This window comes from Electrophorus electricus, chromosome 18, assembly GCF_041902795.1.
Source record: "Electrophorus electricus isolate QZ-2024a chromosome 18, ASM4190279v1, whole genome shotgun sequence".
Lineage (NCBI taxonomy): Eukaryota > Metazoa > Chordata > Actinopteri > Gymnotiformes > Gymnotidae > Electrophorus > Electrophorus electricus.
In genome coordinates, this window is record NC_137514.1 from 16079422 (window position 1) to 16101815 (window position 22394).

Sequence of the window (22394 nt, forward strand, 5' to 3'; positions counted from 1 at the left end):
CTGATTTCACTGCCTAGCCCACATTGTTCTGCGGGGTTGGGCCACCCTGAGGGTAAAACCCTAAAACTGCCCAAAGGCTTATCTAACCAGCCCTGCAGGCTGGCAACAATGTAATAAACAGTGCTCCAACAGGGTATAATTAGAGCTTACTGGGAATGCAGAAACTCATAGAACAGGTGCCTAAACCACAAACATTGAGCCACATGCTACATTACATCAAAGACCGACAAATATACGACAACACATGAGACATATATATATATATACACACACTCAAGACGATTACACACAACAAGGATCAGGTGGACAACACAAGAGGGAGTGGCACTACCGACTAACACACACACACACACACACCGAGACGTTTGAGGAGGAGGGAGGGGCCGTATCGTGACAGAACCCCCCCCCCCCCCCCCAAGGGCATGCCAGCCTAACGGGCTGCGGACCCGAGACCAACGCCAAACGGCGAGGCCAGAGGATCGGGCAGTCCACCATGGGGCGAGCGCAAGCAGGAGTGCGGAGGGGAATACTGGGACTAGGAGAAAGACAGATACAGGAACGCACACTGTGAGGGAAAATGCTTAATGCTTGCTTAAAGGAGGAAGTAAGGAATATGTGACCTTTAAGTGACCTTTGCCCTCAATTTGACCAGTCTGCAAGAAAGGCGAATAGAGAAGTCATGGAGTATGAGAGTTATCGCTTAACTGTTGCTGGGCAGGGGTGCAGCAGCAGGGAGTATCAACTTGTTTTTAGCAGGAAAGAATGTTCAAGGACGGTTGGGAGGTCTGGCACCTGGAGTCATGAGATTAGCTCATGAGAGAACAACGGGGAATGGTGGCGGTGTATGAACTCATGTGAGAGAGAAGTTTGAGAGTGCCACACAAGAGTGTGTCGCACTACCAACTAACACACACACACACACCTAGACATTTGAGGAGGAGGGAAGGGCCGTATCGTCATAGGAAGTGAAGAAAAGCAGATCGTAAATTAATCACAATTAATCAGTTTTATTATCAGGTTTATTAATTCATTACTTTATTATTTATTAAAACTGTAAAAATGACCCAAAGTCAATTAATGAATAGGCAAGCGCAACTTTGAGGAACATCGAGAACCAAAAACCACAATCGCACCTTTATGACTAAGAATACCCTCCAAAAAAGACACTCCTCCTATTTAATGACCCTCCCAGGACATTTAGTGTTTCTCAAGATCACAGACATTGCATCTTTCAACGTTGTATTGTCTCCTGTACTCTCTACTATTGTATTGGCAGAATCCTCATTTGCGGGCTTTGTCAAGGTTGGCCACAAACCAATTGCAAGTCTCCTTTACAGCTGAAGAAAGAAGGTGTTATCCTGAGTACTGTGAGTATCTGAAGTAGACATTTTGTGTGCGTTTGTTGTGATTGGAGATGTTTACCTGTGTGGAAGGGTGTGAAGGTGAAGTCTGGACGGTATCGGCGGAGTTTAGCATTGCTTGCTGTTTTCTTCATCTGACCATCGGACTTGCTGGTATCGTACTGAAGAAAAAAAGTCAAAGACCAAACTGCCAGTCTGTGTACTATACTCTGGATATGAGAACCAATTTTCCATAACAGAATAAAAAGAATTACAAGAGGGGACACATACAATGTTTACAATATTACACTACATCAGGAGGGACCAGAGAAATCACTCAAAAATCTGTTAATCTATTATTTTTATTAGTTTTATGTGTTGTTGTAGTAGTTGGAGTTTCGGGATTAGGATCAAAATTATTTATTTGTGGTAATAATCATATAACCAAAAAAAATCTTCACTGATCTATGTGTGAGTATGCCTGAAAGGATACAACCACAGGTCCTGTGAACTCAAAGGCTCCAACAATAGCATCAACAACATCCTTAATGCTAATTTCATCCTCCTCTCCAACTGAAACAGAATGTGTGATTTAGAGAGAAAATACACAGAGAGATTTAATTAAAATATTGCTGAATTGTGTCATGTGGAGAGATTGACCACCTGATAATATGATGGGCTCCACCTCGTCATATTCTCTCAGCACCCACAGGTAGAGGCGAGCCAGATCCAGGGAGTAGATGAACTGCCGAAGGCCACTCCCAGAGCCACACACCTCTAAAGGTGTCCCAGTCACTAACATACACATGAATGCACAAGCTCTGGTGAGAAACAAAGATACTATGGAAACATGGAAAAGACATTTTGGGTAAAGTATAAATACAAGCTTGTCAACATGGTTGCTATGCTTGAAATAGTTATATATTATAATGATGGCCCTATATATTGCCGCGGTCGGACAAAAGCCTCTATTTCCGAAGCAGTCACTTTACTGGCTAAGAAAAAAAAAAAAAAAAACAAAAACAAAAAAACGTTCTAAACGTGGCATACATGTATGAAACTTTCAGAAAATGTAAATGTTTACAACACTGAACCTGTTTTATACTTATTTACAAAAATACATGTATATTTAATTTATACAAGGTATGTGGAGTTACAAGGCTTGGTCATGAGAATTCTTTCAGAGAACCCTTTTGTGTGACTTACTGCTACTAAATTCTAGCCTAAATGAGGTGGCCATAAAGGAAGCAAAACAATATGTATAAATGTCAAAAACAACCAAGAATATAATTTTACCCTAATTTTCTCATTCTAATTGTTAACTCACTTTTTATTGTTTAAAGAACACAATAAAATCATACATAAACTCCAGTTTGAAATAAATCTCCATTGTCAGAAATGCATAGCTGGAGATCAATAATAATGAGACAACCAAAATAAATATTTTTTAAAGTTTTCTTTCCTATTTTTAGTATAATATATACTTTTAATTTTTAAAATGAAAGGAAATGTGGTAAATGGTAAGAAACTTAATTTTTCATTTTTAGATATTTAACTTTATTCATACTCATTAATTTTGGACTAGCTCTGAAACAACTCTAGCATCTCACAATCCTGGAAAACATTACAGATTGGTAATTTATCCTCTCTACAAACTGAAGTGAAATCTTCACACAATGTAAAAGAGCAGGCATTTTCAAATGGCGGAAAAAAGAAAACTATAAAAACTGAGATATGATGTTGAAAACAATGATATAATAATGATAATGTGTTATGCTACACTGGTTTAGTCCTGAGGCATCAAAGAAAATAGAAGACTGATAGCAGTTTCATTTCATCTTATTCATATAAATTTTAAGCAGATTTCTAAATTAATTCACTTTGCAAGTTAAAATTACATATTTATCCTGTAATGTGGCTACTATATTAATTAGTATAGAGAGTGTCGAGGGGGTGCCTGTGTGTGTGTATTCCCTACGTTTTGCTTTGTAGGCCTTGTGGACAAGTGCTGGCAGAACATGGCCATCTTCTATGCTGAAGTTGTCATGGGGACCGAATATATTTGTGGGGATTATAGCAGTGTACCTCCGTCCATACTGCTGAAAACAAGCCCTGCAACACATCAGTGTTCCCCAAACACATTAGAATACAGCACATTATCAAAATCAAACAGACTGTAGAGATTAGTGCTTTTCTGACTGCAACATGTCCCAGTATACTTTGGATTAATCCTAAATAGTAGTAGCATACCTGCCTTGTAATCATAATAATAAAATAATAATAAATAATAATAAAAGTGTGTTGTATTGATTGTAGGAAGTATCATTCTGGATTCCTTCAAATAAAAGGTTGACAGCCCTGCTATAAACAAATTAGTAACTAGTAACCACTGATCATAGGGAGACAGGAGTGTCTGTATACAACTCCTCACCTGTTGTGGACATCAACCATCCGTTTGGCATAAGCATAACCTGAGTTAGACCAATGAGGAGGACCATTGTGGATCTGAGGGAGAATAATGAACATGAACAGTTTGGTGTATTATTTATTACTTAATGTCTTATTTTTTTGTGTGTTTGCTAGGTGAACACTCCAACACGAGGTCAGGATGTTGAGAACGATGTTGAGAGTGTTTACCATAGTCTCATCAATGGGGTAGGTGGTTTTGTCTGGGAAGATGCATGTGGACAGACAGGAGACAACTTTGACCACATCGAATTCATGAGCTGTGTGCAGCACATTATCATTGATGGCCACATTTTGTCTCTGAAAAATGAAAATGCAGTCAAAACACACTAAAACAAAATAATTCGTATATTTGCCTATATAAGTTTATGTGTGCAGTTTGTTACCCAGAAATCCAGGTTCTGTCTCAAGTGCCGGAAGAGGCCACCCACCATGGCCGCAAGATGGATTACATGCGTGGGATGATGTTTCTTGAAAATAGCCCTCGTCTGAGCCGCATTTCTAAAACAAGAGACAGCAATGTACTGCTCTGAGAAAACCTCCAGTTTTCATCACAGGGACACACCACAAGCCACTTAATAGACACAATAAAATATCAATGTGCCTAGACTAAAATTAATTCCATTAACACTTAGTTAGGGATGACTCTAATTGGAAATTAGATTCTAATTCATTGTTGTTGAAAGTGAATGTGAAATCAGTTTTAAGACAGTTCAAGACAACTGCTCCAAAAAGGAGAATACTGCAATCTGAAGACCTGTGTCAGCAGGGCCAAGAAGCATTTGTCAATCATTTATTGGTACAATGAAATTTTGTCTCCTCCAACCTTTTTTATCAAAGGTTTTACAAAGGTCTCAGTAGCTATCAGTGTCATTATAACTAGATCCACTTGTTTTTCAAGATGAAAATACAACAATATAAAATTCATACAGTATCTAAATTAACCAATGATCAGGACAAAAATAGATCTCAGATTACTCGAGTTTTATTAGTAGAAATTAGAAATTAGAGATCACAATTCATCAACAGCTCCAGCTCCCAAGCTTCTTAAGAGAAAACCATCTGGATCCCTGGATCTTTCTGATTATCCCAGTTTTGATCTTAAAATAAACCATTCCGCAACAGTTCTCCTTTTTTAAGGAATAACAAGCACTGGTTCAGTCTGGTTTCCAGAAGAATCTTGGCACAGAATCTTCTTTCATTCTCTCTTTTCAATGTATCATTCATTTAGAGTGCAACACCCCTTATCATTCTCCCTTTAAAACAAAAATAACAAACCCTAGGGTTTTTTGTTTTTGTTTTTGTGCAACTAAAAGTTACTAAAAAGACCTTGGTGTTACCAATGTTGCTAATTTATTATTTGATTTCTATATGAAACATCTTTAAAGCTGCACATTATTTTAAGAAATATTTCCAAAATAAAATGAATGCTGACCCTACATGATACTTTCTAAATATGTTTTCATAACTTTCTCTTTCTCATCCAGATGAGACTCCAGGATCCCAACCATTCAATTTATATTATGGGTTAACAAACTAAATGCAATTATTATTGTTTTTAAAAAAACCTTTGTGCATGAAATTAGAACTATAGAAATAGATTTCCAGTGCCAGCCAAGACATTTGGACAATTGGTTATAAAGTTCTCTGGTACCTCAGTGGTTAAAGTACTTGACTTATAATTGAAAGGTTGCTGGTTCAAACCCATTCCCAAGTTTTCATAATTGTAAGTTGCTTTAGATAAAAGCATCAACTAAATCTAAAATGTTAGGCCACCTATCAGCTACAGATATAAAAGACGCATATCTTAAAATTTTCTTGCACTGTATTTTATACATTTGTCATCATAAACTCTAAAATTGAATCTGTCTCATGGAAATCATTTATGGTATTTAGCTGACACTTTTATCCAAATCGACTTACAATTATGACTGAGTACAACTTAAGCAATTGAGGGTTAAGGGTCTTGCTCAGGGGCCCAACAGTGGCAACTTGGCAGTGGTGGGGCTTGAACTAGCAATCATCCGATTACAAGTCATGTACCAAGCGCGGGCTTGAACTGACACAATCAAATAAATCACTTGATAGCAAATTACTTAATAAGCATTTTACAGGTGCAATTGGCATGATTGGCAGCTGTTTCAAAAAATGGAGGCCCCTTAGACGAAAACATAGACGCCTCACTTGCTTTATTTATTTACCCACTTAGTCAGCTACAGTCATGCGCCAGCAAAACATAGCTTGTGCGATCTAAGACAGATAAGACATTGCATGTGTGTTCACTGTTTGGATTATTGTTTTAATAATTCTTAAATTTGAGAAACTGAGACTCACGTTAGGTCGGCATCTTTGGAGGACAGGAAGATCCACTCCTCTCCTTCTCTAGCACCCCCTTCCTCCATCACTATTCGCTCAATGGCCTTCCCCACCAGACCGCTGCCTCCTGTCACCAGCACACGCTTTGGCTCCATTTTCCCCTCCATCTGCTGGGCAAAGGAAGAGAAGCAGCTGCTTGTAACTGCATCCCAGTCAGCAACAACTACCAATGCAAAGTATACCACAAGGGGAACCCAAGATGGTCAGATGCATTAACAAGCAGAAAGAAAGATGCATGTAACTTTAATCGTGACCCCTCCTGCAGCACAGTGAGGGTAGTAAGTAATGCTGAAAGTTTGGTTTAGTTTGTCAGTAAGTAATATAGACAATGACCCAGGTGTTTTTGTCAGTAAGAAAAGGAAAAAAATGAAAAACAAAAAACTAGCCTCCCATGGTGATTTGGGCAGTTAACTAAGCACGTTTGGTTCAGAAGTCACTGAACCATCATTCTCAACTTCCAGTTCATAACTGCACCCAAACAACTCCACATAAACTTCAGCTAAAGTAAGTCTCTTCCTGAACATGATGTCTGAAAGTATTGCTGATCAAAGTGTCTACTAAAAAATGTCCATGATTGCATATGTTTAGCCAGTGTCACAGGCATGCGCTCCAGATTATCTGGTTAGAGCGTACCAGGGGTCTATTCTTTGCTCATTGCTCATGCTCACTAAGTATGTGACCAAACAAGCTAAGTGAGCTGGAACTAGGAACTAATGTGCATTGTGTGGTAACTAAAGGCTTGCATCCCAGAAACACTAGCTGAGTAAAGGCTCTATATTGTCAAAATTAATACTTTTTGTGTTTTTTTAAAATGTGTTTTAAAAATGTACCGCAGTCAACTCATAATTGCTGCCTATTTAGCATTAGATTGACTAATATATTCCATAAGTAAAAAAAACAAAAATGTGGCATTTACCTTTCTTTTTCTTCCTTCATTTTGAGAGCACATATTGCTAATCATCACCCACCACCCAACCTTTAAAAAATTATGCTCACTGGGAATTGTGAAAATAAAATGAAATCAGAATGACTGGACACTGTGTATGCTTTATTTATTAATTGAAATGTTATAAATCCGCTGCAACCTCAAATAGTGTAATTCATCCTTTATGATTTAGGTACAGCTTGAACCACTGCCCCCGTCTCAAGACTCTTCTCTTTACTAGCACCCAGACAGTACCATGAACATCTAATTCCTGTCTTCAAACATAGACTGATCTTTTTAAAAGCATTTGATCCTTAGACAGCAAAAAACCTTGCATGTAATGTTCCTCATTGTATTCTTTCTGACAGTGTTCTAGCTGCTCAGTGGTATCCTTAGACTCTGGCCTAATGCATTAACATAAAGATTTCTTTCATAGAAACAAAGTGCCAATGTAAGTCACTCTGGACAGGCGCTGTCAATGTTTATTACTATTATCATTAAAGGTTTCCCCTTTCCTGCCCCTTTATTATTAAGTTATACCATATTGTCAGTTTACAAAATTGGATTTTGACTTTTTCTGCCTGACTTCCAAGTTGGATAAAAACAGTGTAAGGTATCAATGTCTGGAGCAATAAAGCTTAGGTCAGTAGACTATTAGTGCTTTTTCAAGGGCACAATCACATAATAGTACAGTATTGGCCAGTGGTACTAAAAGTCCTCCAGTTTGCAGTCAAGTCACTCACCAGGAGTACCCAGTCAGTCTTGGGACTCAACAAACTAGGCTACCTGTCACCTTATGCATAGGCATAGAATTCACAGTCACCATATCTGTTAGAAACTATTTTAATTTTAGTATGAAATTTACACACTACTTCTGTTCCACATATTACACTAAGTTTTGCTTCTGTGAATATTCATAGTTTTTACAGGTTTTTGCATAAGGGTAATATTAGTCCATCAAGAAGACTTGACTTGTGGTATAATCTAAAGATTCCATACAACATACCACACAACGGTGCCCATCTGTTCAGTTAAGTGTGGGGAAGAAAACTAAATAAATAAATATGCATTCACCACTCCTACCTGTATGTCCACACCTTAACAAACAAGGCCATGTTTCAATCGAACCAGCCATTGGTAGGATTTCTCCATTTCATCCACTTCCACTATTTGCCAGTGGTGCATACTGTACAGGAGTTTATCCTCCCATGATAAACTCCCTGCTTCTCCTCAATTTCATCCTCCTTAGGTTTCTGCTGTCTGAGGTATTCACTAAGCCCTTCATCACTTGGGGCCATAATTCTGGAGTACTCTTGGATCTTGGTTGTTTCATTTTGGATAGTAGCTCACTAGTCCTTGGCCCCCTGTTTAGTGTATAGTCTCAGTGTTTAGTGTATAGTCCCTGAGGGGGTTCTGGCAGGTACAGAGTATCTCCTTAGTAAATCCCATACTTGATGGTGACTTAGGTCTCTAGAGTTGGTCTCTAGAGTTATCTTCCACAGCCTTGTTGAGTTTGCGATGAAGGCTCTTACAGTTCTGTTGATGTTATAAAGCCTCAAGCATTTCAAGATCCTTGTTTCAGGTATTGAATCACAGGTTTCTTGTAATCAATCCAGGCGGTACACAGATTGGTCTGTATGGTCTAACATCTCAACATGGTGCTTGGCTCTCTGGCATTTTTGCCAATGCCTTTCTGGGCCCTGCTCATTTATTGAGCCATGTGACTACTCATCTTAGGAGCTTCCATGTTGTGCAAATGCAGGTTATCGGCCAGTAGTTGGGTAGAACTTCCCCTTTCTGGGGGTTCTTTGGATCAAGTCAGTCTGGCCTTTAGTTAGCCATCCAGGGTGGTTATCAGCTGATTCATTTGTGCTGTCAAGTGCTCATAGAGAATGGTTAGCTTATTCAGCCATTAGTTGGGGCATGGGGCTGCCCACCTCTTTATGCTTGAGACCCATTCTTGGACATCTGCGATAATTACTGGATCCTTTTCAGGGAGGTTGCTGTGGTCTACTCTCAGGTTCACTAACCACTGGGTATTGTGGTGCATTGCCACCTTCTCCCATATGCCTTTCCATTTTGGTGGGTCGGTCCTTATGTTATTACCCTGCCACCGAGAATAGTTTGGATGACTCATGGGAGAACATCCAGTTTATTTTCTGCTTCTCTTGTTTATCTCTTCAGGCAGGCAGACAGAGATGTTAATCTTTACTTGGCAGTTTCCAAGGCCTCAGGGATGGACAGCTTGTTGGACTTCTCAGGTACTTTCACCATGCCTTTCTGCATTTCTGATAGCTGGCTGATTTCTCTACATGTGATTTTTATCTTGGATTCCAACCTCCTTCTCCATGGAGAATACTCCTTGATGATGTTCATCTTGTAGCCAAGCACTTCAAGTATCACTGTTGCTTTCAGTGATGGTCACAGTAGTGATTGTCTGTAGTGCTGCATTCACATCTTCCAGCAGCCTTTCAGGTACTTCAGTTGGATTTTTTAGATTTTATCTTTAGTCTTGAAAGTCCTCATGTCAGCAGCTCCTTTGTTGAGCTTTGTGGATGGACCCATTAGGTCTTGGGTCCAAAGTTTGGAGTGTTGGAATGATATCTCCCCTTTAACGCATCATCCTGGCTCCCCCTTGCCATAATACCAATCTATCTCTCTCCTGTGTCTGCCTCTTGCTTTGTCTCTGCCCCTATGTCTATTTCTAGTGATGGTCCTTCGTTTGTCTCTTGTTCTTCTGTTCCTGCTTCTGGTTTCTTTTCTGGCCACTCCTTGGATTGCTCCACACTTCAGGAGTCGCACATTAGGGGGGGGGGGGGGGGGGGCTATTGTCACGCCCACAGATCGGCGCATCCCCTGTTTCCCTGGCAACCTATTCACTTCCGTGTTTTCCAGTTTTTGTGTGTCTCCATGGTTCCCTATCTCTTCCCCCTTTAACTCCATCTATTCCTAATTTGTCCCTAATTGTGGTCCTATGTAAACCTTGTTCCTGCATCTCTTGTTTGTTGGCCATTGTTTTGCTATATCCTGCTTGAGTTCTCTAGTTTACATATATTTTCTCCCTACATTCCAGGTCCAGTTACCCTCTCTGGCTTTGTTACTTTCCCTGTACATGTTCACTAATTTCCTTCTGTTCACTAGTCTGTTATACTGTCTCTCTGTGTTTTTTTCTCTGCTGCTTTCCCTTTTTTTTATTCGCTTGTCTGAGTCTGCTCTCTTTAGGTTTTCTCCACTCACTTCGCTTCTGTTTGTTTTCCACTTTTTATGTATGGAAGTGTTATCTGTTTTTCTTTTGAGATATGATTACTTTTTTTTGGTCTTGGTTGTGGTTTGTCTATCGTGTGTAGCCTGGTTCAGTGTTCTCCCTGCATGTCCTAGTTTTATACCTCTTCATTGTTCTCCGTTAGTCTTCCTTAATGTTTAATTCCCTTGTTGCCTATTTCTCACCCTCACTATTTTTTTGTTCTGTTTGTTCTTGCCTGTTTGTTCTTCATTCTATTCTGTATTGTTAGTCTCCGTCGGTTATTAAATGTATTATTTATTTATTCAATTCAATCTGTTTGGTTTGTTATGGCTTCCGGAGTTAATGGTGTCAACACTTCGCACATGTGTTTGCTCTCCACCTCCCACCCATTACACCAGCATTTTGACTGGACATGTCCACATTCTATGAACATTAATTCCCTGTCACGGGATGCGCTCCCCCCCACAAGTCACGTGGTTGGTCTGCCGCATGCAGGGGGGTTCACCCTTATTTGTAGCCATGCCCTCCGTGATAGCATGCACCTGCATGGGGTTTAACTTCTTGTGTCTGTCTATTTAAACCTCTGCTAGAGTGTGCATCATGTTGGTCATTGTTTGTGTGCTGAAGTATGTTGAACATTTGTGTAGCCAATGTTAAATGTAGCCGTAGCCTATGTTTAGTTAAATGTATAAGTCATGTTCGTCCGTAATGTTGTGTGTGAGTGCCATCGTCGCAGTATGTGTTCTATGTCAATAAATGTCTTTCACTATCGAGGGAGTCTGTGCGTCCTGCTCCATGCCCATTAGCACTCGGGCCAGCGGCAATGTTACAGAATGACCAACCACCACAGGACACCAGCTTCCTCAGCAAATGATGGACTTCCTAGTGGGAAGGGCATAGGCACCCCCCGCGCTGCCGCCTGGATCCCAGGATATCGGGGAGAGGAGCATGACCGAAATCTGCGTCCACTCCAGAGGTGGAGGGGAACACCCCCAGGAATTTCTTGGGGGATGCCTTAGGCTACCAGACATGGGCCGAGGAGTAGCAATGCCCCACAAGGACCATAAGAGGGCGGTTGGGTGGAGCCAGCAGGATCTCAGGATGGCAGCAGGACTGGAGGGGTCTGCCCAAAGCCTCGGAGGCAAACCGCCTCTGGGGCACTCCTAGAGCAGCTGGGAGAAGGAGGACTGTTCGGGGGAGGAGCACGGCCGGAACCAGGGTGGAAGGGCACCCCTGCATGTCCGTCAAGGCCGGGGACACATTTACAGTGCCTGTGCTGACAGCAGGTGCTGCAGCATGGCGCCTGAAGTGTTTGAGTGAAGGTGCCTCTGTTTGCGTATGTTTGTGGCCATTGTTTGTTTGTAGGCGCATCGCTTTGTGGGGAAAGCATCGGACTGACCCGAGAGAGGTAGGCATTGTGCCTTTCTCCTTGGTTAGTGAAGGTTGCCCAGGTGAGAGGTTCCTGGCCCGCCTTGTGCAGGGTGGGCACCAGGCATGGCTGTACTGTGTCTGTGTGCGTGTGTACGGCAGCCTGGAGTTCACAATCCCAAAAAGGGAAGCGTCAGGAACCGCGTCCCTAGGGCAGGTTCGTCATCAGGGAATTCCTTCCCCCCGCATGTTATGAAGAGTTTTGTCTGTCTAGTTAAACCTCTGCTAGTGTGTGCATCATGTTGGTCATTGTTTGTTTGCTGAAGTATGTTGAACATTTGTGTAGCCAATGTTGAATGTAGCTGTAGCCTGTGTTTAGTTAAATGTATAAGTCAATGTTCGTCGGTAGGATGCATAGAACACATACTGTGACAATGGCACTCACACAAAACATGTGTGAGTGCCATTGTCACAGTATGTGTTCTATGTCAATAAATGTCTTTCACTATCGAGGGAGTCTGTGCATCCTGCTTCATGCCCATTGGCACTTGGGCCAGCGGCAACATTACATTCCCATTATGTCCAAAGGGAGATAACAAAAAACGACATTTCTCTAGTCTTTATATTCTCTTTGTTAGTGTAGTAAATGAAAAAAAAAATTATCTTCATTTTTCTGAAAACTTAAGTAGACAGTGTAACGGAGCTGCCCGAGTACCGACGGGCATGGAGCAGAATGCACAGCCTCTCTTCACTTGGACAAACATTTATTACACACAACACTGCGGCGCTCACATATAACATGAACGATGAACACGAATACATTTAACAATGACGAGACAAGCCATAACATCATCATGTTACACCAACAATGACCAACACGCTGCACACAATAACAAGGTTTAATATATTTTATATACATAGACAAGACAAGGTGCAGGTGTGTGCAGGTATGGCCACAAACAAATATCCTCCCACTTCACATGGCACGCCAAACCCCATGACTCACGGGAGGCGTGCGTTCCATGACAGACAATACTACTCAGTTGTGGAACTGTTGCATAAAATAAGGAAATGTTTTAGTGTTATTGTCGCATAACATAGGGAAGATACACAGAAAACTGTTACTGTAATTTGAATATTAATGTTCTATAAGCAAAAACTCATGACACTGTCACATAACGAAGATAAGTAACTGTCAGAAAATATACTCTGGGTTGATATGAAATATGTAGCGTGTGTTATATTTGTTACATTAACAGGCTTGTTTAGCCTACATAAAAGCAGCTCAACTCAATGGATTTTGAAAACAGGTGTTGTTTTTGGAGAATTATTTTTAAAATGTCTGCTGAAATAAACTGTATGTAATCACATAAGTCATCACAAACAACATTCAACAAAGCAATACCAGATTTGACTTTAAACATTATGAACAATCAGATTCCATTTTGTCATCAAATTTATAGTACAATTTAACTTGAAGTCTATGGGACTGCCAGAATCAAAATCTTAAAAAAAAAGGGAACCTTTGGCATGCATATATTAATGACAAAGGGTTCTGTCCAAGTTGGCACATTATAGGTGGATAAGCAAATGTTTCAAGAACAGATAAAACTGATTTCCAGTAAGTAACCATCCCATGTTTTTCTGTTGTTGTCTAATCCTTGCCTGTTCTCATTTGGTGCTACCTTTTAAAATATATATTTGCAATCTACTTCACACTGGAGAAAGTTGAGCAAAGCTACCCTGTAGAGAAATCTAGTTTGGTTACCTATAGGTACTTAGAAAAATTTAGTTCAAACTATATTCTTGGGCAAAAAATGGCAAAAAACAATATTTAATTAAAGGTTCTAAGAATAAATAATTGGCCAGAAAACAAACAAGAATTTTAAAAAAGCACTAAGACTTGTGCCACCACTTGCTAATCACAGCTCAGTGCTGCAGTGAAGTGTTGGAGGAAAAAGCTTAAAACAGGGAAATTCACTTACAGAGTCATCTTGTATACAAAGATCAAATCATAAAAAGATTAAGTGTTTTAAAGTCATATTAACATGTCTGGGTGTTGTAAAAACAACTGTTGTAAAAAGTACTATATAAATGCATTTTAATGGACTTCAAAATTTTGCAATTATTTGCTGTTGAGACTATTAAAAGTTTAATATATGTTTGGCCTTTTTTGTCCATGAGTGTACTTTATTAAAAAACAAACAAAAATTAATTGGTGATATTTATGAAAGTCCAGCCCCTTGTGCCATTTGCAAAACACATGAAAGCTGTTTGACTAGTTCAGACAACATTAGTTAGTATTAACATATTAATGTCAGCAAACAACACATTAGCTCGTTAATGACATTTTTTGATAGAGCATAATTGTTGTCAGACCTAACGCTACAGACTTTATTTAATTAGCCTCATGTTCACTGAATTAATTCCTGACTGTAACATTAAAATATGGCTAACATTGCTAAATTATATAGATATTAATACTCACCTTTATATGTTCTCAGATTGATGTTTGACGTCTTGCAATGTTGTACTTTTAAACTTGAATACCTCACAAAGTTGATTTCTTTTTGGAACTTGTCACCATCAAGCATTTGCTCAGGTATGAACACAGTGATTCTTATGCTCACTCACCAGGTTGTTTATCCATGACGTTATGATAAGTTGTGTCATGTTACGGCCCCTCCCCCCAAATGTCTCCCCGTGTGTTTGTGTGCATGTGTGTGCACATTCGTCTGTATGGTCACGCCCTCCCTGTGTTTTCACACCTACTCCAATGCCTTGATGAAACCTTTTACCATGTTTATCACTCGCAGAGCTGAGGTTGTCTGGGAAGAAGTCCAAGTGGGAATGAAGAAAATGTATCTTAAATGACATGTTGCACTTCATAAATTTGTATGCCTGAAGCAGTCAGGTGCTTTCTAGTTGCCTAGAAAGCTGCAAACAACATTTTTGTAGGCTGCCCTTCTTGAAAGGCAGTAGTAGTTCAGTGGCTAAGGTCTTTGACTTGTAATCAGAAGGTTGCTTGTTCAAGCCCTTTTACTGCCAAGTTGCCACTGTTGGGCTCCTGAGTAAGGCCCTCAATTGCTCAAGTTGTACTCAGTCATAACTGTAAGTAGCTTTGGATAAAAGTGTCAGATAAATGTTCTGCACCCTGCAGAAGACCATCAAAGTGGCTATCATTCATCATATCTTGGATTTGTGGGCCAATGAAAGCACTTTTTTTTTATCTTGGCATCACTTGGCAGCACTGGAAACATCTGCTGCAGATAAGCAAAGGCCTCACTTTGCTTATTCATTGCCTTAACGAAATTTTTCATTAGCTCAAGTTTGATGTGCAAAGGCGGAAGAAATATTTTCTTTGGATCTATGAATGGGTCATGTGCAACATTCTTCTACCCTGGCACCAGTTTCTTGCGGGGAACTTTCTGCTGTAATGCGAATCTCTTGCTCGACTGTTCCACTCGCAAAGGAAGCAACAATACTTGGTGTAACCAAGCAGCAGAGCCAGTAGGATTGCAACTACCTTAAGATCACCATACAAATTCCAGTTGTATCTCGAGTACTGAATGTGGTTCAGCAGAAGCTGCATGTTCTCATACATTTCTTTCATATGAACGGCATGTCCAGCAGGTATGGAAGGATAAATATTGCTGTTGTGCAGCAAAACAGCCTTCAAACTCAAGACTGATGAGTCAATAACAACAGGGGAGAGTGCTCCTGGAAAGTTTTGGGGGGGCCCTGGGTGTAGTTCAGGGGAGGACTCCGCGGAGTCCTACAGGCCCCTGATGGACTATGAGAGCTCTTATGAGGGTGAGCAGTATCCAGGTCTGGATTCAAAGGGGTCCTATTATGCCTACGGGGACTACAGGGAGAGCTACGAGGAGTATGAAAGGAATGAGGGCCATATGGATGCCCAGTTGACATTGAGCAACAGCTGCACATTTGACTTCTGAATGCATTGCCTGGGCATGTCTTCACACCATGCCCAGGTGGTTGGTGAAAAGTGAAAAAGAAGTGAAAAAGAGGTAAAAAGAAAAAGCCATAGCGATGGGTACTGTAAAGTTGTGGGTTTTTTTTAGATTTGCATACAAAAACAAGCGTGGTTCATGGAATCTGTGTCAGGCTACCAGAGCGTGGGACTTATTGTTTCTATTAATAATAATAGAAGAGTATAATAGTAATAGAGAGTAAGATGGCGCCGGTGAGGTCGGCTGCCGTCACGACTGCTCCTTCCACACCTGGCCCTTTTTCGCTCTTCCCGCTACCCCTGATTTCTCTGCAGCCCTTCTCTACACACCACGACGCGTATCTCGTACAGCAGAGATGCCCTTATTTCTCTTAATCTACATAGCACTCACCTCAAGCTGTCTGTAACCCCGGACCCAAGATGGCCGACGGAGATCCTGAGGGAAAACAAAGGACGCGGCGCAAGGAAAAGGCCTCGAGGGAAGCGAGCCGGCGTCAGGAACAGGCTGAGGGCTCGGGCACACCGAGCTCCCTTACCTAGCATCCTGCTAGCCAACGTTCAGTCTCTGGATAACAAGCTCGATGACCTCCGGGCCAGGATAAAGTTCCAGAGGAACATTCGGGACTGCAATCTCCTCTGCTTCACCGAGTCGTGGCTGAACCCAGCGGTACCAAACCACACTATCCAGCCGGCCGAGTTCTTCTCGGTTCACCGCATGGACAGGACGGCAGATTCGGGGAAGTCGAGAGGTGGCGGAGTGTGTGTGATGGTAAACAACAGCTGGTGTAACAATGCCAATGTTGTTATTCTCACCCGCTCCTGCTCACCCAACCTGGAGCTGCTCGCCCTCAAGCTTCGTCCTTTCTACCTTCCCCGGGAGTTCACTTCGTTCATCATCAACACCGTGTACATCCCACCTCAGGCTAACATGGACACTGCACTGTGTGAACTTCATGAGGCTCTCACACAGTTTCAGACACAGCACCAGGACACTGCACTTATTGTGGTTGGGGATTTCAACAGCGCTAACCTCAGTGCCCAACCTTTACCAGCACGTAACCTTCCCCACTAGGGGGAATAGGACACTAGACCACTGCTACACCCCATACAAGGACAGTTACAAGGCACTAGCTCATCCACCGTTTGGTAAGTCGGACCACGCCGCCATCTTCCTCCTACCAAAATATAAACAAAGGCTGAAACGGGAAGCTCCGGTTCAGAGGGAGGTGACGCGCTGGACAGACCAATCGGTGGCCGCTCTGCAGGACGCTCTGGATGACGCGGACTGGGACATGTTCCGGCGCAGCACTGATGATGTCAGCGAGTTTACGGAGGCAGTAGTGGGGTTTATTGGGAAACTGGTGGACGACACGATCCCAAGAATCACCACCAATAAGTTTTCCAACCAGAAGTCCTCAGTGGACAGAACCATCCGCGAGGCTCTGAACTCTCGCACTGCTGCCTACAATGCGGGGATAATCAGCGGGAACATGGACGAATACAAGTCTGCAGCATACGGAGTGCGCAGGGCGGTGAGGGAGGCGAAGCGGCGCTACGGGAAGAAACTAGAGACACAGTCCCTGCAGAGTGGCTCTAGATCCCTGTGGCAGGGACTACGGATGATCACGGACTACAGGAGCCCACCATCTGGACTGATGAGTGCGAATGAGTCTCTGGCGAACGAGCTGAATACATTCTTTGTTCGCGTCGAGGCTACATCTAGCAGCGCCAATGCTAACGGCGCTAGCGCTAACAGCGCTAGTCCAAATGGCACTATCGGCGCAGCCAATGGCACATGCGCGGGGCCCACCATAGAACAGCGCCCTCTCATCATCACGGAGAGTGACGTGAGGAGAGTGTTTAAAAGGGTGAATACCAGGAAGGCGATGGGACCAGACGGTATCTGCGGGAGGGTCCTCAAAGCCTGCGCAGATCAGCTAGCCCGGTATTCACCGACATCTTCAATCTCTCCCTGACGCTCGGTATCGTCCCGTCCAGCTTCAAGCGGTCCACCATCGTCCCCGTCCCGAAGAAACCTCGACCCTCTGACCTCAATGACTACCGCCCTGTCGCCCTCACATCAGTCATGATGAAAACTAGTCAGAGACTTCATCACATCTTCACTGCCAGCCTCCATGGTCCCACTGCAGTTTACATACCGCCACAACCGCTCCACTAACGATGCAATTGCACATCTGCTCCACACTACACTGGCTCACCTGGACGAAGGGAGGGGAAATTATGTTAAAATGCTATTTGTTGACTACAGTTCAGCATTTAACACTATCATCCCCTCCCTACTCACTACTAAGTTGGGGGATCTAGGACTGCATACATCCCTGTGCGACTGGATCTCCAACTTCCTAACAGACAGACCACAATCAGTACGGGTGGGCAACTGCGCCTCATCCACCCTCACCCTCAGCACTGGAGCTCCTCAGGGTTGTGTCCTAAGCCCCCTGCTCTACTCACTGTACACCTACTACTTCACAGCCACTTCCAGCTCCAACATCATTGTCAAGTTTGCTGACGACACCGTTGTCATGGGTCTGATCTCGGACAACGACGAGAGGGCCTACCTGGAGGAGATTAAACACCTGGAAAACTGGTGCCAGGAAAATAATCTCCTCCTAAACGTCAGTAAGACAAAGGATCTGATCGTGGATTGCAGCAAGAAGCAGGAGCGGCACTACCAACCTGTGAGGATCAGTGGAACCATGGTGGAGAGAGTAGATAGTTTCATGTACCTTGGAGTTCACATCTCGCAGGACCTGTCCTGGTCCCGCCATACCAACTCCCTGGCAAAGAAGGCTCGTCAGCGTCTTTACCACCTCAGACGCCTAAGAGACTTCAGACTGCCCTCCAAAGTACTGCGGAACTTCTACACCTGCACTATCGAGAGCATCCTCACGGGGAACATCACAGTCTGGTTTGGGAATAGCACCAAGCAGGACAGACAAGCACTCCAAAGGGTAGTGCGTTCAGCAGAGCGCATCACTCACACGGAACTTCCTGACCTGCAGACCATCTACTACAAGCGGTGTCAGACCAAGGCCAGGAAAATTGTGAAGGACCCCACCCATCTCAACAATAGACTCTTCTCTCTGTTGAGGTCAGGGAGGCGCTTTCGCTTCCTGAAGGCCAAGACAGAAAGGCTGAAGAGGAGCTTCTTCCCACAGGCCATTCGGGCCCTGAATCAGGGAAACTGATAAACTGTGGGGACCACCACCACCATGTAACATAACTGTACATCTGTATATATAGATTTATACTCAATTACCTTGTTACACAACAACTGTAGATATGTTATTATACAAAATGGATCTGTACATTCTGTAGATTGTGTACATATATACCCAACCATATACATTGTACATTGTGTATATAATCATAATATACATATATTGTACATACATTGTTAATATATTTTGTATATACATAGAATGTATATATTTATCTTGCATATATATATTTTTCTCTATGCACCCCTGTTTTCTTTTCCTCAGTTTGGACAGAGCACTCTCCACCATTTCACTGCGAGTTATACTGTGTATGACTATGTGACGAATAAACCGAACTTGAACTTGACCTTGAACTTGAAGAAAAGTATGACTAGCTGGCCTTGATAATATCGAAGTAAATCTAGAGGCTCATTTTTCTCAGATTGTGTTGAACTTTTCCGCACTGCCTTTTGGTTTTTTAAAAACTGTTTTAGTGTTTCTCCACAGAAAATTCTGCTTATTAGAGATTTTCTTAATTTTTTCAGGTGCCAGAACATCAGGGCAGAACTAGTTACATTATAGCCATGGGGAAAGGCCTTATCCAAAAATATCCTTCAGTTATGGAATAACCTGTTTTGCATGTTAGTTTGGATTCACACACTGTATTGTTCAGACTCAAAGAGACCATTTCTTAATAGAGGACCCATAGTCTTAACAAAAAGCTAATTGCATAGGGCAAGCCTACAAAATTTTACCAAAGACAATAATAAACCACAATATGCATTTACCCTCTCTCATTCACTTAGCAGGCTTAAGATCCCCTTCAAGGGCTAGTAGCACTTCAGCAGCATTCGGTGCATCATAAGAGTGGTGTCTTATGCCCTGTGTCCACTGAAAAGATGTACTATTCACTTTGTTCACATCCAGGTCTCTTCCAGTTTTTCTCCTTTACTCCGACCCAGTCCATTGTCCCATCACAGATTTTCATGTTTGTTGGCCGGATTTGGAATAAGACCCACCCAGAGCAGGGATGTCACGTGGTTTGGCCCGCCGCATGCAGTGGACGTCATGTTTGTAACCACACCTGCACACACCTGTATTGTTATTCTTTTGTGTATTTAAACCCTTGTTGTGTGCAGTGTTGTCGGTTATTGTTGGCATAATGTGTGAATGTAATGTGTTAATGTAAGATGTATTCTTGTTTATCGTGTCTGTTTAACATTAACCATTTCATGTTGTTTGAAATATGTGAGTGCCGTTGTGTTTGTATGGTAATAAATGTTCGTCCACATCACTGGAGCCTGTGTGTCCTACCCCTCGCCCTTCAGTACTTGGGCCACATGCGTTACAAGGGATAAAAAGGAAGAGCAATTGAGTGTGTTTGTTTGGATATCTGTTGTTTGTGCTCCATTATGGATTAACCTGTTAGAGAGAGCACCCAGCTATAGTTTTCTCTGTAAAATGATGACTGGTGTGCTGGGAGTGGTTTGCTGGTGAGAGCATGACAGACACAAAGCATGACTTAGTCACTGTCATAGTCAAATTTATTTATAATAGCACTTTTTACAACAGCTGTTTGCAGCTTTACACATGTCTAAGTCAAAGTCCCCAGTGAGCAAGTCCAGGGAGAAAGAGAGGTGAAGTGACAGCATGATAACCTCCCAGTTTACCATAACTCTAAATGCCCATGGACCCTCAGATCTACACCTTTACCTAAGATGGGAAGTAGTTAATAAAATGCTTGACTATACAGTCTTCTACCTAGGAACTGTTGATATATCTTACACATCATCGTTAACTGCTAATATATCTTAACACAACATCAATAAACTGCTAATGTAACTTGTGAAAAATCACTAAATTGTGCTAGATAAAACATAGATTGGAAAAAGTGTCCAAAGCAGCATGCAGTAATAAATTAGTAAATTGGACACTGAATTTACAAGGTCTTGTTATGAAAGGGACTTTATTAATGTATTATTTTTTGAATTTATCCTTGGTTTCAAACTACATGCTCTTCGTGTAAACGCTTAAAAAAAGTTAACAAGCACCATACTGGTTATCTTTCTGTCCATGCATTAGTGTGGCTTCTGTTCTGTGCTTGCAGTAATTCACCCACTTTACTATTGTAACCTTGCACCTAATAAAGTTCACCTAATAATTCAAATTTGGTGTTAGAAAAGACCCATAGCTACAACCCCATAGCCAGATCCTGTGCATGCCACTGCTGCCTGTTGAATTCACTGAATGTGTCACACATGCTTTTTGTAGGCTGTCCGTGCCTATGAGTAAAATAATTTGACTGCTCCTGCCCAAAGTGTTATCTAACCAGCTGAGCAAGCTAGCAACATAACAACACAGTTGTGCAAATCAGGGCTGACGACTAATGCGACATCTTGCTGGCTCGTCGTGCCGTAGTAGATCAGTTTGAACTCATCGCTTTTGTCTTTTCCACCATGTTTCCTGTAGGCAGGCAATATCCATGTGACGCCATTTGAGTATTTTGGCAAGCTCATGGCTGCGTGCAGTTAGTGTTCCGATGTTGATCATGGCAATTTAGATTAACTTCGGTTTCATTTTCAGTTGGGCTAGCGTCTTTGGCTGATTTCGGTAACCCTTGCATATTTCTCACAACTGGTCGGGCGGGGCCAGCGCGCGTCGCCTCCGGGGGATGCCCTAGCATTCGACGGTGATTTTACAATTTGATGTTTTGACATTTTGATCCTTTGTGTTGCGATGAAAGTTGACCGACTGGCTTGTCGCCACAGCCTGACATCGGGTCCGTGTTCGGCTCAGCACCACCTTGTAGGTGAGCCGTCTCCAGCGGCCCCACTAGGAGAAATGGATGCCACCGCCACCTATTTACTGATATAAAAGATAAAACTTTCTGCTTTTTAAAATTGATAATATTGATCTGTACTTTTTATAGTGTCAAGTTAGATTTTATACCTTCACCAGGAGTTTCCCAAGTTAATTACATTTTATTTAATGTGAATATGGGTTCTATAGATCCTCCCATGACATTATTTAAATCCTTATAATTATGAGTTTAGCCTGCTTAAGCTCATACTGATCATTTCTATTTAGCCTGTCTAGTTATTTTTTTGGTTTTTGTGTTTTTCCTTCATCATATATATTGGATCTATCCATGCTGGCTCCGGGACTGGGCTAACGACTTTGATTATGGATTTGCCTCAAATAAATCTTCTCTGTGTATGCGTCCGCCTCCCATTCACTCTACGTTACAGAATGACCAACCTACTAAGGACTCAGCAAGTGAGCAAGACTAAGTGTGGTATGTCGGTGTTCTGCTGGGACAAACTCTGGCTGTTTCTACACATTCCGAATCCGCCCCGTCTCAGCACCAAAAAGATAGAGATAGCAAATCCAATGTCTCTGCGGGTACAAGTGCATCTTGTCGATCGCATAAGGCACCATAGGTAATTTAGTTATTCACATAGGAGCTAAAGATATACGCCTTTGT

General features: G+C 42.1%; 1 protein-coding gene across 2 annotated transcripts; it reads right to left on the reverse strand.

The window, feature by feature from the left end:
* Positions 1-1020: 1020 nt before the first annotated feature.
* On the reverse strand, positions 1021-14343 carry LOC113587230 (GDP-L-fucose synthase-like). 2 transcript variants are annotated; one of them, XM_081701203.1, is made up of 10 exons: positions 14208-14343; positions 6141-6289; positions 4193-4307; positions 3978-4106; positions 3772-3845; positions 3319-3452; positions 2004-2135; positions 1834-1913; positions 1423-1522; positions 1021-1337 (listed from the first exon to the last, which is right to left on the reverse strand). In XM_081701203.1, exons 2-10 carry the CDS (start codon positions 6287-6289, stop codon positions 1282-1284), a joined length of 969 nt encoding a protein of 322 aa, XP_081557329.1. In that variant the 5' UTR covers positions 14208-14343; the 3' UTR covers positions 1021-1281. The 2 variants fall into 2 exon arrangements, with proteins under 2 accessions (XP_081557329.1, XP_026881600.3); XM_027025799.3 differs by having other exon boundaries at positions 6141-6292.
* Between the last annotated feature and the right edge of the window lie 8051 nt (positions 14344-22394).

Bases quoted from the DNA above. Each gene is read 5' to 3' on its own strand.
- LOC113587230 (XM_081701203.1), bottom strand. From the start codon at position 6,289: ATGGAGGGGAAAATGGAGCCAAAGCGTGTGCTGGTGACAGGAGGCAGC. The intron at 4,107-4,192 runs GTAACAAACTGC...TTCATTTTTCAG, and splicing joins GACAGAACCTGGATTTCTGG to AGACAAAATGTGGCCATCAA. The intron at 1,523-1,833 runs GTATCCTTTCAG...TTTTTTCTTCAG, and splicing joins AGTTCACAGGACCTGTGGTT to TACGATACCAGCAAGTCCGA.